General features: G+C 36.7%; 1 protein-coding gene across 1 annotated transcript in view; it reads right to left on the reverse strand.

Moving 5' to 3' along the window:
* LOC118427040 (serine/threonine-protein kinase PAK 3-like) overlaps positions 1-15,034 on the reverse strand; it is a gene marked incomplete in the record, with an annotated part of 40,541 nt that overhangs the window by 19,329 nt on the left and 6,178 nt on the right. The window contains 6 exon segments of the mRNA XM_035836677.1: positions 556-614; positions 979-1,138; positions 2,872-2,972; positions 3,705-3,752; positions 4,232-4,246; positions 4,919-5,121. Coding sequence (XP_035692570.1) covers positions 556-614; positions 979-1,138; positions 2,872-2,972; positions 3,705-3,752; positions 4,232-4,246; positions 4,919-5,093 — 558 coding nt within the window.

Consider the following 15,034-nt stretch of genomic DNA (forward strand, 5'->3'; position numbering starts at 1 on the left):
CCGCTTTGTATGCTAATGAGCCTTCCCGAAGTCGGGACACATCTACACATGCGAGGAAGCTGTCGGGGACCCCTGCTAAGCTATCGGGGACCCCTGCTAAGGTATCGTACAAATGGTCCGGACCTTTCGGGAGAAAATTTCCCGATATCTTTATGGCAATATTGCAGTTCCATCTAGACGCTGAAAAAAAGCTGTCGGCGAGAGGTTGTAGGCTCGCCGATATCGGGAAAAACCGTGTCTAGATCGTGCCTTAGTCATCTGACTACTATAGCTGAGGCAATGATGTAGTTAATGACAGCATCGAAACCTCTATGGACTGGTTAAATTCTTACCTAAAAAAAAACTTGATTGATACAATGTATGATAGGGAACACTAGAAGCTGAACTTTGTGTAAGCTTTATCTCTTCAGACTAAGAGTTATGATCATGACGAATTTAATCTCTCCTCTATCTATGAGTTTTCTCAACAATTTCTTAGTCTGTACTGTCTATTTCTAACTCTTTTGTTACCCATTATCAAAGTATAGTTCATTATGAAGTACATAAAATTCTTACCGTTAGAACAGCTTGAGTCTGGAATTTGTTTTCTAGAGTTGGCCTACTGTTTACTGATGCTGAAAAAATAGAATATGGTTTCTTAGCAATAGTAATGAATATTCGAAATACATCAATACATAGTATCCCTTCTACAAACATAAAATTATTAGCATATAATAAGAAATGTATATTTTGTATATACATGTATATCTGTATTTTTCTTACAATACCAACATTTTGATATGTGCATACAAAAAATCTCAAAGTTTAACTTTCACGCAGTCACTTTTAAGCTTTTGAACTGTTTCTCAGTCTTGCTTAATTGTTGCAGTTTGCACAATTTTCCCAGTCACACAATAGATTTTCAATATCAATTCACAACAAAAGTCACAATCACTCGATGTCTTTGCACTATTATACAGGCGTAGTGTCTTTACTTACAGACACTCTTGGAGACTGTCATGTACTTAGTTTCACTGATCTCCCTGTCCCTGGAGTCGTAGAACTTCAGCGCGTCCAGAACGGCTTGTGGGTTCTTCTTCTGTTCCATCTTAGAGATGTTAGACGTCTGAAGGAGCCGTGCCCAAGACTCCGGCATTCCCTACAAGATAATACAAGAATATCATATTAATTATTGTCACCAGGACGATCATAGATGCGTTCTTGTTTCAGGGTTGGACAAGTTCACTAGCCATATTGTCCCGGGCAAGCGAAAATGCAGATGGGCAAGTGAGTGTCTTACCCCACTTGCCCGATCAGGCATGCAAGTCAGGATTTTTTTTTAATTGAGTGAGATTTTTATGCCTTGCAATTTTTCACAATCATGGCATCAAGCATTGGCCAACACAGAAAAATAGAGCCAATAACAATCATGAATGGAGGTGAAAATACACCGAAAAATGTGATTTTAAATTTTGGGCAAGTGAAAAGTTGGTTTGGGCAAGTAAATTTTTTATGTGCTTGCCCGATAGAACAAGTGAATTTTAGAAAACTTGTCCAAGCCTGGGTTTTGCATATTACATATTACATACATGCAGGAAGGGAAAAAAAGAATTATATTTGTCTTCTCATAACCTTTCCTTTTGCCCTGAGCATTGAGCAATTTTAGAATCTTAAAAAAAAAAACAGTCGCTGAGAGCATGTAAAATAAGGACAGTGTGGCTTGATGAGTCTGGGAGAAGTCAGACACAGATTGAATAAAAAAAAAGGAAGACTTGGTTGAAAGGTAGCAAAAATAATTTTGAAGAGTTGTGGTAAAATAGTTCCCTCCTGTGGCTGTAGACATTTTTAAAGCATGAGGTGAAAAAATAGAGTGACCTTAATGAGCAAGGATTGCATGACTTATAAAAATGTATGTACTGTCATTCACAAAACCGTAAGTAATAACATGCAGTGCTTTTTATATTGATATAAAGAAAAAGAAATATGAAAGTGTATTGACTCAACACTTGAAAAATGTATGCTCAAAGGCAATACAGAAAACACCTTCCTGCTTGCATGCATTTTGTACATTTTCATGACAAGAAAACAAGTCACTATCCATGTTGAGCCAGTGAGGAGGTATAGTGTGTTTCAAGCTCCAGCCAAGGGTAAGACTGGCCATGAACTCTGACCCTTGACCCTTACCTGAAAGTTTGCCTGATGTCAGAGGCCGTAGGTCAACAAAGAGCAACACAAAATAGTAAATGTTTCTGGCAGATTTAAGGGGCGAAATGAATTGCTATGCCCAAATATCTTAACACTAGATTTTGTGTATTCATTTTTCATTGGTAGTATTAGGACAATAGTGGATAATATTCCAATATTCAAAAGTCTGACATACGTTACTTCTTTGTAGAGCGAATAAACTATGGCCATGCCACTACGAGTTACTGTTGGGTATAAAATTTCACTATAATTCTGATGGCCATTTTTAAAAAGTTTTATTATGATATCTCTGCTTATTAGTCAACTTAACTTTAGCCATATCAAGTCAATCTTAAAACCGCTGATACTGTAAAAAAGCACTGTCATGCCATCTACAACTTTTCATATCTAAAAGTAATTACAACCATACGAATATGTCTGAAAATATTCTTTCTTTTATTTAGAGAGTTAAATATAACTTATTTGGAATTATGATAATATCCTTAAATTTATACAATGTAAAAATGATAAAAAAATTGACTTTCAACTCAAAAAGTTTTGGCCATTCAGCCAAGTAACCAATTACAATTCATCAATCCCTAAAATACTATACCAATCAGCAGACTTTTTAATTGTTTATGATAACACAATTTTCAAAACCATTTGTACCTGTACAACACCACACACAACACCACCAGCCATACTCACAGTGAACTCTCCGGTGACTGCATCGAAGCCTACATGTACGGTGTGCTCAAAGTCAGACGGTAACGAGATCTCTGGTCTCTCCTTGTCCTTCTTTTTGGAACCTTTTGGAAATTAGAAGAAAAAAAGAGAAAAGTAAAGTTTGTTAGATGCTGCTGTGTTTGATCCTGAAACAAGTTCTTGCTTCATAATAATATGTATAGCATTGCAAGAAAACAGAAATAAATCATAAATAAAACAAATTTGTGCAATTCTTCATGACAAGTTGGAAAAAAAGACCATTAAAAATCTTAAATAATGCCACACCAATTTGATTTGTTGCTTCTCGGATTTTTCAGAAAAATATTGAGGCGGTCGGTCAAAAAAAAAAGAGAAAAAATGGGTCGTGAAATCCGAGAAGCAACAAATTAAATTGGTGTGGCCTACGTGTGGAATGTATGCTGTACTGAAGACAATACTATTAACATAGAAATGTTGTGTATGTTTCCACTGGGAAGCTTATATTGTTTTAATCACCAAATGTTTTTTTCATTGTGCACTTCTTGTGGGGAAAACATGATTATAATAATGATACATAAGTTTTGAAACCAGAATCCTGCACAATCAAAGATTAAATTGATAAATATATAATGTGTCCCTGTATGCGCATGTATATGTTGCAAATGGACAAACAAAGAGCCATAAAGTGACACATTTAGAAACAAATTCTTAGGCTTACTAATTTTCTTAATTTGGCACAGAAACAAGAAGGAAAGCGTTTTACATTTTCTCTTCTACAAAAAGCGAGACAGACAGCGTAAGCGTAAACAGAAGAATATAAGGAAGAGTGTTGTTACGTTTTACGCCGGCTCGGGTGATGGCAAAGTATATGATACTGGCTCGAGCTGAAATGTCAGAGAAGGAAAGGCGTTGGTACGGAAAAATGGACAGACGACAGAAAGTGGAAACAAAGGAAAAAGAAAGGCAAGCAAGAAATTATAAAACACAGAAAGACATAAGCAGAAGAATGGTTTGTGTTGGTTTTTAATGTCTGACAATGCAGTGTAAGCTTAGAGTGCATAATTATCATATAATATGACTGTAAGTTATTAAAAAATTTTGTTGTTAGCATTAGGCAATCTTGTTAATGTGGATGCAGAATGTTCTTGTAACTTGTGAATAGTGTTGCGTACCTAAACTCAAGTTCAGGTTCAGGTTTGGATTAAGGTCCAGAGGTTCAGGTCTGGTGTACAGGTACGCAGCACTACTTTTAAAAAGTCAACTTCACAAACATTCAATGCTCTATCTCTAATGTTGTGTTGGTTAAGAAACCTGTTAGTACAAATGTATACCAGCTTCTTTTGTGACAAACTCTACCACCTACCTGACAGAAGTCTTTCTGAAAAACCCAGAAATAAAGAATTTAAGAAGGTGGTCCCCTTTAAATACATAACTTGAATAAAAACGTTTATATTGTAGGTAGATTAAAAACACTGACTTCAAACATGAAAATTCTGAGTCAATGGAATTTTTGCCAGCATTCGCTTTTTTGTCAATTATTTAGGTTTTTGCAATCATCTTTACAGTGTTCAAATAATATACTAAACTTAGTAAAATCAAAAAAATTAAAGCATGACCAGCATACATAATTATTTACTTTTCTCTTGGTTTTGAGGGATGTAAATACTGTATTCAATCAAATTTAGCATTTAAAAAACAATCAAATTGGACCTTTAAAAATCATCTTACATGCAGTCAGTCACTGCAATGGCTATATAAACAAATTTAGAATTTATGAAAATCGTTTTAAACATGTACAGCACTTGTCATTTAAAAAAAAAGGTGTCATGAAATCCCTCAACAATATAATGGAACAGTCCTCAACTCAACACTAGATATTTTTCACATAAATAATGTACCACAGTTGTTGCAACAGTATACGTGACCTTGTAATATGAAACTAATGATGACTAACATTTGTCATTGGAGGACTGGAAAATGGACTTGAACTTCCCTCCCTTTTTAACAGTTGTAACAGTATACATGACCTTGTAAACTAATGACAACTAACCTTTGTCATTGGAGGACTGGAAAATGGACTTGAACTTCCCTCCCTTTTTCTTCTCCTCTTGCGGAGCGCTGGGGAGGGGTTTGGAGCCAGGGCTGTGGCTGTCGGACTTCATGGTGCTGGTCATTCTCATGGGCGGGGCGGGAGGCTTGTCTTCAACGTCCAGCTGGTCGGCCATTGGGAATCACACAAGGGGAGGAAAGGAGCTGGGAAAATGGAGACGGAAAAGGTTACATTTGTGGTAAAAACCTTCTGTACAACTGTCAAAACTTGGCCATTAGGGATCACACAAGGGGAGGAAAGGTGCTGGGGAAAAATGAGAGAAAATGTTAAAATTGGTGGTAAAAATGTTTTGTACAGTCAAAACTTGGCAATTGGGAATCACATGTATTTTGGAGCTGAGAAAAGACTTAAGACTAATAATAATTAGAGACAGAAAATGTTAGACTTAGTTAGACTTCTTGTAAAAATGTTCTGTCCAGTCCATCTGTAGCGGCATCTTCGTTGGATAGTTTTGACGAGCAGTTACAGATAGAATCATTGATGTTCAAAAGCTAGGTGTGACAGGTTGTTCAGCGACCGTGTAATATAACCAGCTGCTACTGTAACAGCACCATGTGCCTGCAAACCTGGTGTGTCATTCAGAAGGGCAGTTATACCGGCTATATAGATACAGATACAGTCAAACCTGCCCCAAAAAGAACAGTCTGGGGACAAAAAAAATCTGATAAAATCTCCTTGTAAAAATGCCACAGTAAAATACTACAAGCCTACTAGGCTACAAAGTTACATGCATGTAGACTTCTGTTTCCTAAATCATGACAAGACACAGCAAAAAAGGGAAAGAAATTGAGAGAAAGAGAGAGACAGAGAGAAAGAGAGAGAGAGAGAGAGAGAGAGAGAGAGAGAGAGAGAGAAAAGGATTGGTTAGCTGGTGGTAAACATGCAAGACTTAGTGTTGTTGAGCTATTTTCAGCATAAACTGGGACAAGGACAAGGCTGACAGTTCAAATACTGTAATCTATTCCAGGCAAAAACAATAAAATTTACTATACAGTCGACTGTCTTGGCTTTGGTAAAATGGCCTGCAAAATTGTTTTCGATATTTTTTCAAAGCAGACGTACAGTGTGCGTGTGTACATCATTCTACTCCTAAAATCAACATAGCGACAACATGAAAACACAGCTGCAAACACAACAACAGTGCCTTACTGTAATGGTTGAGAAATGTATGTACACAACCCCAGAAATACTGATTTTCCACAAGGACCAGTAAATTTTGTCATAATTTCAGTTGCCAGGCTACTTTAAACCCTCCTACTAGTGTTATTTGGTTTGCCCGAGTGACCCAACAGTATATCAATAGACATAGAGCAGCTGGTAATGCCGGCTTGTTTGTACAACCTGCCCCTGCAGTTTACTCTGGTCAAGAGATGCAGACGGAACCACTATACTCTCAGTCCCGGGAGAGCCAGATACTCATGTTGGCACATTTGTACAAGTTATGAAAATACACTAATCGGACCAGTCACAGCTCATATCATATATGAGGGTCTGATTGCCCATAATTTGTAGGGAAGACATATTATTCAGAGACACATAATTTGCAGCAATATTTCCAAATTTTTTCGTTGAAGACAAAGAGATTTCCAATGATCCCTTTCTTGATTCTTTGTATAATTATACTATTTTTTTTATAGTAATACGTAGGTTTTCTTCTGATTTTAGCACCAAACATTGTCTGGAACCCCATGCAGACTCACTCATACAGATGGCATGCAAACAGCTTTTTATAGAGCTGATATTATCAGTTTTACTTCATGTTATGAAACAACCTCCTTCCTACAAATATTACACATTGCATTTAGTCGATGCCAAAAACTATCAGCAAATATTCTCAGGTTGTGGCTCTTATATACTTATTTCGGCTTGAAATCATACATTCTCACTTTAACTCATGTCCCTTATTTATTATATGATGACTATGACTAACATACACAAAATGTACTCAGTAAACATATCTGATAAAATTAAGATTAAGAGATGAGAATGACCTAATAGTACCAGGAAAGGCTGTGGAAATGATTCTATTGGTCATTTTCCATTTAAGTAGGGCATGAGTCATACAGTCTTTGAATCAGAGTCCAGTATTGGTCATCTAATAAAACACCAGAGAGACAAGTAGTACTACTGTATGTGTGACTTAACATTCATGTGTGGGTCATCTGAAGTGACAGACTCTGACTCATTTCCCTTAGATCTACTCTGCATACAAAGTTTCCCTGTATTCAATTTCCTTATTTCACAGCATGTCTTTTGCACATCAGTTATTGGTGCTACAGTAACTAATGCTAGTGTCCCCAAATTGAAACACATCTACAGTCAAGGTGGATATTGCCACTAAATTAGAGCGAAGAAAAATGTGAAGACTTGTTGGTTGGAAATGTCCACTAACTCCTACCCCACTTAGGGGTAGTAAGATTTTTCCATATAGTTATGACATCAAGCATTGGCCAGCACATAAAAATTGAGCCAATGATAAAAGAATTCCATTGCTGGAAGTGAAAATACATTGAAAGATCCCATTCAAATTTCGGGCAAGTGAAAATTTCGTTCGGGCAATTAAAATTTTGATTTACTTGCTAAACCCTGACATCATACATGTACACTGGTGGTATACTAACTTATGAAGGTCCGACAAATTGGTTATGCATGACATTTCGTTCAGTGTAATATAACCAGCTACTGCTGTGCCGCGTGCCTGCGAAGCTGGTGTGTTACACTGAAGGGCGGTTATATCAGCTATACAGATACAGAATACAGATCATTGCCTAATCCCAGGTTCCAATATGCTCCAAACATGCATGCTGTATCTCCAATTCTCTACAACAGTAAAGTACATGTACTAGTGTAATAGGAGCCAACAGTCAGCCTCAGCTTGTAAAATTCAATCCAATACGTTCTGTATACCATACTTGGTGATTTCCCATACATGTATGTGTAACACTCGTTCCCAGACCTGTATAGGGTGTGTCCTTATTCCGTATGCATGTCTGATAGCATGGCACAGGTGCATGTACTGTACATATAACATACACACCAGCCAATATCTCACAGTGTCATTGTACCTACAGTGTGAGAAGCATAAGCGTACATTGTAGTAAGGCCTAAAAAAAAATTGTTGTGTTTCTTGTTTCTCTACCTACCCTAGAAAAATCTGTTGACCCTAGACTTTTTGGGGGGGTGGGCAGTGGAATCACGTAGTTTCCAATTAGAATTTCTATTCAGCCTGCTTCCTACTCAAATAAAAAAATTGCTTGACCTTAATCTGAAGGATAAATGTATCCACAGATTTGTAACCATTATGCAAAAAAAATAAAGTTTGACATTGAACATTGAAGTGCTTGCATGCATTTCAGCTTTACTTTGTTGAAATGTTTTGTATCACTAGAGGTTTGGCCAAGTCTAAAAAAAGGATAATGCCTACATGTACCAATAAATATAAATAAAGATTCAAACAAATAAACAGGCCTACTGACCCAAATTTTTCAGGACTAAAACAAGAAACAAAACATTTTTTTCCTAGGCCTAACATAATGGCCTCCAGGTTTGGCTCCAGACCTGTATGATTCGGTATGATTGTCTGATAACGTTGCACAGGTGCATGTACTGTACTGTGCATATAACATACACACCAGCCAATATCTCATAATGTCATGATTGTATCTACAGTGGGACCAGCATGAACAGAACATATGGCCTCCCAGTTTGGCTCCATAATTTCTGTGCATACAAATTAAAGCCATGTGCACAGCGGACTAGTAATAATAGTACTAGGCCATTATCACTCCCAGGGCCCAACGTATACCATCTGGCAAGATGGGTGCACATTTTTTCTTTGGGGGTGGGGGGGTGGAACTACCGCATGGCACAATACACCTTCCACTCTCTAAATTGATTCTACCAAATATGGTAATGTTTTATTTCTTAACTAACTTTTGTCACTAATGCAGATCATTTTTCTTGGTATATCACGGAGTAAAGTGAAAGAATAAAAAGTCTTTTCGAAGCCTGAATCTGAACTACAAGTCAAATCAACCTAGCAAACTGTTTCCTTCAAAAACACTATAATTTTAAACGGGAATTTGGAGGTTGAGTAAAGGTGAACAACATCAGACATAAATTATGGAAATCAGAGCCTCATTTACATAATTACATGTAAAATGTTAATAATTCTTCTTATATTCTTAAATTTGTTTTTGGGTGGCTAATGAGGACCTTATTGGCTTTAACAATGTGAAACATTAATTTCATAACACGTCAGTCGTAAACGGTGACACCATTGGCAAAGGTACATGTATGAGATCATGGAACTCTAGTTCAAACTGTGACAGATTGTTCCTTCATAGAGGGACACATCATTGTGTTTACAGTGTCAATAGGGGGGAATTCCAGCAATATTGACTGGTATAACATCCCAGTCTAGACTGTCAGCACTTTCATGTCCGTAACTTCCAAAAGAACAACATTTACGTGAAAACCTCATTACATTTCTCTTTTGTACATATCCGGTTACAAAAACAAACATATAAAAATAGAAAATTGTTACACTCATGTTTTGAAAATAGTTCAAAAAGTATTTCACATATTACAATGTATCTTATCAACATAGAATAATTTGAAATATGTTGATAAAACATGAAATATGACTTGTACATCAAAAAGATTTAACCGTATAGTTCTTTTGATCTTGTCTGCCTACATGTTTTTTGTAAGATAAACAGATGAATATATACACAATGCCATGCATTCTTATAGCTACTACTTTTGAATGAAAGACTGGAACAGCCACAAAGCAATATGGGTAAAGGGCTGAAGTCTGCCATTTACCCTGTTCTGATGGTCAAGAGAACACATCCTTTTATAAGAGACCGTGTTTTCATCGATTCCTTTTCTTCTAGACAAAGTAGATGTAAGGTGATTTTTTGCACACGAATGCAAATTTTATACGAAGTTCTGCTTTCCGTTAGCAATTTTACCATGTTGTTGACTGATGCCACAGCCCAAGGCTAATGCACACACCACATGGAAACTACTTCAGACTAGCGGAAATGATCGCAACTCCTGCAAACACCACACATACCAACCAGGAGCAAATATTTTAACACCCTGCTTTCCGACAAGCTCACATCCCTCCAAACTCCGTACAAGCAATTAGCGTGCCTTCATAATCCTTTGTAAGCAATTTTTCATCTGAATGATAACTGCATAATCTTATAAAATTTAATCACTATTTTAAACAAAGTCTTCTATGGTAAGGCTGGAAAATGCAATGCTTATATATAGTAAAATTATTTGATACATACTTGTGCATTCACTATCTTTAATTATTTTGTCTCACATTTAGATAGGAAGCAGTGATTCACTATATGTCTCATATAGTGTTATACAATTAGCACAAGCAAGCCTCCATAGAAGGAACAAGTATAACATCCTAAAACTTGGAAGTGAAAGCTATAATGTTTACTTTACTGGAAAACAGCATCACTGAATAAACAATCTTGTTTACCCATCAGTGAAAAACAAAGTTAAAAAAAAAACACTTCCCCTTTTACCTAAGTGGCCAAAACGAAGCTGCAACAAAGAGATTTTTAATGGTACCATATTTCAAGGAGATACAAATCGACAGAGGTTATTATATAAGGAATCCAACAAAGCAACCCAGTATTTTCTGGCCCCTCCCTATCTTTGCTTACCAGTCGCTACTGTCAAATAGGCACACGGTATTGACAAGAATCGGCTTGCACGGACTTCCAACATAACTCTGTCTTGTAGCAGCCATTTTAGAAGACTGGCATTAAAAACGACGGCTGCAATTTGTAAGCCACAATCTTAAACAGACACAACCGCGCCTCACGACAAAGAAAGCTCTCATCTTTCTGGACGGCAGGTACTTGTATGTCCTAAGAACTAGACGCCCCCCTCCCCTCTCCATTTCCATTGGTGTTGACAAGCATGAGTCATACATGTACATGTCCTCCAACGGAAAAATCAATGAAATTAGAACACAGGAACCCTCAGCTAAAATACGTTAGCAGGCCACCAATGGCTTAGACGACTTGGTATATTTTCCGACTTCATCCTTTTCAGAGATTTAACAACAGGGAAATGAAAATTAGCAGATGGTACTTGATATAGATCTATCTGTGGATGATAAAACTAGATTCCCTACCTCCATCTTACCACTCCAGATGTAACTGATTCTCCAGAAAATACAAGGTCTTTGCCAAGAAAAAGGGTTCCAGAATCCAGAGTAGAAACAGACAGTGAGGATCAGACGATTACACTTCCACAACGCACGGCCGGCCGGAAAAAAATGAAGCCATGTATGCTGGTGCTGACGTATTTCCCTTTAGTCTCAGGATATCACACAAATATAGCTGCCCCTGAGGCTTCCCTAATATAGCAGCACCCCAGACTGCCAGGAAAGAGGAGATTATGTCATCTCATCTCCAGCCAATCACGGACAAGTATGCAAATGAGACAGAGAGGCTGCCACAAAATTACCCAAGGGATGGAAGCAAGGTTTGATAATATAAAATTACGACAATATTCTGGAGTATTAGGATCGGCATCCATTATCTTACAAGTCAAAATATGACTGTGATTAACACAAATAGATAGCTTGACACACAAGTTTATCACATTGCTGTCACAAGTTTTAGTCATACACAAAAATCAAAACCATCCAAAGGCAGGCGTCTATCGTCTTTCATTACTAAACTACTGCAGTGAGATAACAGAGAATGTATATCTTGATTACAATGTTTCCGCCGATTACATACTATCAAGGAAATATCAGATCTTTAACGACCGTGGTATTCTTTCTAAAATCTAAATTCTGCATCAGTTGGGGAGAATTAGCGAAAATAGTTTAGAAGCTTATTGAAATAGCAGTAAGTCTATATGGGCTAGTTGGTCAATGATATACCAAACATATTTGTTACATGGGTATACACAAAATGTAGAAGGGTAAGCTGCAATTTGTGACCATGTACAGACTGTATATAGAAAATCAATGGAATATGAAATATTGATAGAACTGGGACCTCAACTCTTTCCAAATCTTGCTATCTAGTAAATCTACTGTAACTTACTTCAGTGACAGTAAGTTATGAATGGATGGAAAAATTGTGCACCCAAATTTGGAGCTGTGCACCCAATTTTTTTCTGTGGGTACACCAGGCCAAATATTTTGATAGGTTTATGTATGTAAAGATATAGTATACACTATATTCTTGATATCTTAGTGTTAGAAATATACAGTGTAATAGAATGTTTGTCATAGTACTAAGTCTTGTTAAAGAAATTGAAGTTGGACTTTGGATAATTCGAAATTAGGTTTTTCTGACATTCTACTTTATTTTATGTGGTGCACCCAATCTTTTAGGTTAGGTGCACCAGTACTGTAGCTACTCTCGAAAATGGATTTCATGCCCTGAAATGTGTTCTTGATAATGATATTCAACTGAATAATGATATTCAAATGATTCCAACTTAGTATCTGTAATTAGTATCAATTGATTGTAATTTATATTCATGAGAAAGGTACACAAGTGAATATTTTGCAGAGCAGAACAAGCCTGGGGGTAAGTCCACGTGGAAATCAATGAGGTTCAGAGGATATTAGTCATACCAGGGTTGAACAAGTTTTCTAAAATCCACTTGTCCTATCGGGCAAGCACATAAAAAATGTACTTGCCCGAACCAATTTTTCACTTGCCCAAAATTCAAATGTCACTGTTACTAGTATATGCATTTTCACTTCCAGCAATGGAATTCTCTGTAGACAATTGCTTGATGTCATGACTGTAAAAAGTAACAAGTATATCAAAATTGCACTAAAATCAATGGAAAAATCTTACTTGCCCGATCGGAAAAGTGGGGTAGGACATGCACTTGCCCGAACAGCACTTTCACTTGCCCTGGACAATAGGGCTAGTGGACTTGTTTATCCCTGCATACATTGTTCTTCTTTTTATTGCTCGGCCCTGCCAATATCCCACTTACGGTATATATTTACAATTTACAATTTCTGCAGTGTTTTAAGGTTGAGCCGATCACACCATAAACTTCTCTTTGTCTTACAACATGTAACGTTACATTGTGTCAGGGTGGTTTACAGTGGCGTTAAAAATCCTACCTTAATGAAATATAGCAAACTGCCTCTGTACAAAATGTACGTTTGACTGTAGAAACTTGGTACAAACGACAAACTCTACTCTACTTCACTCTTATAATTTCCTTCGACCGCTAAACACCAATAAGTGTGTGAACATTTTGATATGATGTGTTCATTTTTCAATTTGGTAATTGGTCCAAAACCCGGTCTACTGATTTTTGGAGCAGTCCGAGAACAAAATCCGGTTTTGTATCGGTCCCCACCCCTACATGATCTATCGATAAAATATTGCCAAGTATGCAATCTTGGCAACGCCACATGAATTTCAACATCTCTATTCATATTGATTTTTGAAGCAAAATGTGACCGTTAGTATTCCTGTGGGGTGAAACTACCCTTTTGAGGGATGACGGACATTTTTGGGTCACTGCAAAATGGAAGGAGATATAAGCAAGCTAGTGAACGGCTTTTTCATTTCCGCTGGTCTGGGGAAAGTACCGGTACGGTAGTAATTTACTCAGCAATATCCATTTGTCATTGGAAAATGGCTTGAATGCTACCTCGATTTGCCAAACATAAAAGCATTTTCTATACAGTGCTACATGGGCAATTGTTACCTGATGAAACACTACCTTGGGCCATATGAAGTTAGTCTATTGGTTTTAGGATTTTAAAAAATCTAGACTAGTAACACCACAAAAAAATCTTTAAAAAACATGACAAAAAGTGTAGAGTAAAGATACAGGCAAGTACAAAACATTCAGCTTGAAAAAACGCAAACAAACACAACCACTGTCAGGGTTCTAGCTAGTGCATTTTAGCGTAGTGGACCACTACGCTGAAATTTGTGACCACTACGCTAAAATAAGGGCCACTACGCTAATTTTAAAGTGAAGTGGTGCTTTGCTATCATTTTCTTGTTCAGCAATGTCTAATCAATGTCTGAACAATGAAAAATGATGATATGCCCTTCAAAACTGACCAAAAATCCTTCAAATTACATGTGATGTTAATAGAGTGCCAACTTTTAACTCGACATTGTCAAAATCTCATCAATCTCCTGATTGGTCGCTTCGCTACCATGACATTCCCACTACGCTAAAATGAAATCCTGACTAGAACCCTGACTGTACAGTAGCTGCATCTGTTTGTTGAAAATTATCAAAAGTAGTTTTTATGTTCTTCATGAATGGAAACTTTTACTACAATGATAAATAAATCCACTACTTACACTTTTTACTACACCGGAAAGTTGTTGAATACATGTAGTTTAATGGTGAAAATTTGCTGAATAGAACTTTTTTTTAAAGAGAAATAGGAGTGGATTTTGTGATACTGATAATTGTAACAGCCTATATAAATCATGTCACTTGCACCAATCTTTCAAATCATAAATCAAGCACTATAAATATCCATAACTTGGATATCTCCATAATCTAATTCGTTTATCAGCTGGAATTATATTTTGGGGGCAATAAAAATCTAATATGACGAAATCTAAAAACAAAACATTGCATTCAGCAATATAGAAAAACCTTTTAATTTCTAGTTTCCATCATCGTAAATATAATATACACATAAGTACATGCTTTCAATGGCCTTTTGCAAACCATAAGTGCTTTCCTTGAACCCATTATTTGAACAGTATTCCACTCAATTCTCCTGGGAGTTCTGATATGTGCAGTACTTGGTGTAATCCATCATGCAAACCTGTCCCTCCCATAATTGACCAATAATGGTATCATCCTCATTACCATATGACAAATAAGGTCATCATGCACCACCATTTAAAAATACAAGTACTGCTCTGTTCTATACAAAAACCTGTGTGTTGAGATTCAAAAATATTCTTGCTTATAAATTCAAAGCATTGTCCTTAAAAAGCAGGGGTGGTTCGAGCTCCTTTCTGGTATTTTTAAAGAAAATTTAGACATTGA

This window comes from Branchiostoma floridae, chromosome 12 (genome assembly GCF_000003815.2).
Source record: "Branchiostoma floridae strain S238N-H82 chromosome 12, Bfl_VNyyK, whole genome shotgun sequence".
NCBI lineage: Eukaryota > Metazoa > Chordata > Leptocardii > Amphioxiformes > Branchiostomatidae > Branchiostoma > Branchiostoma floridae.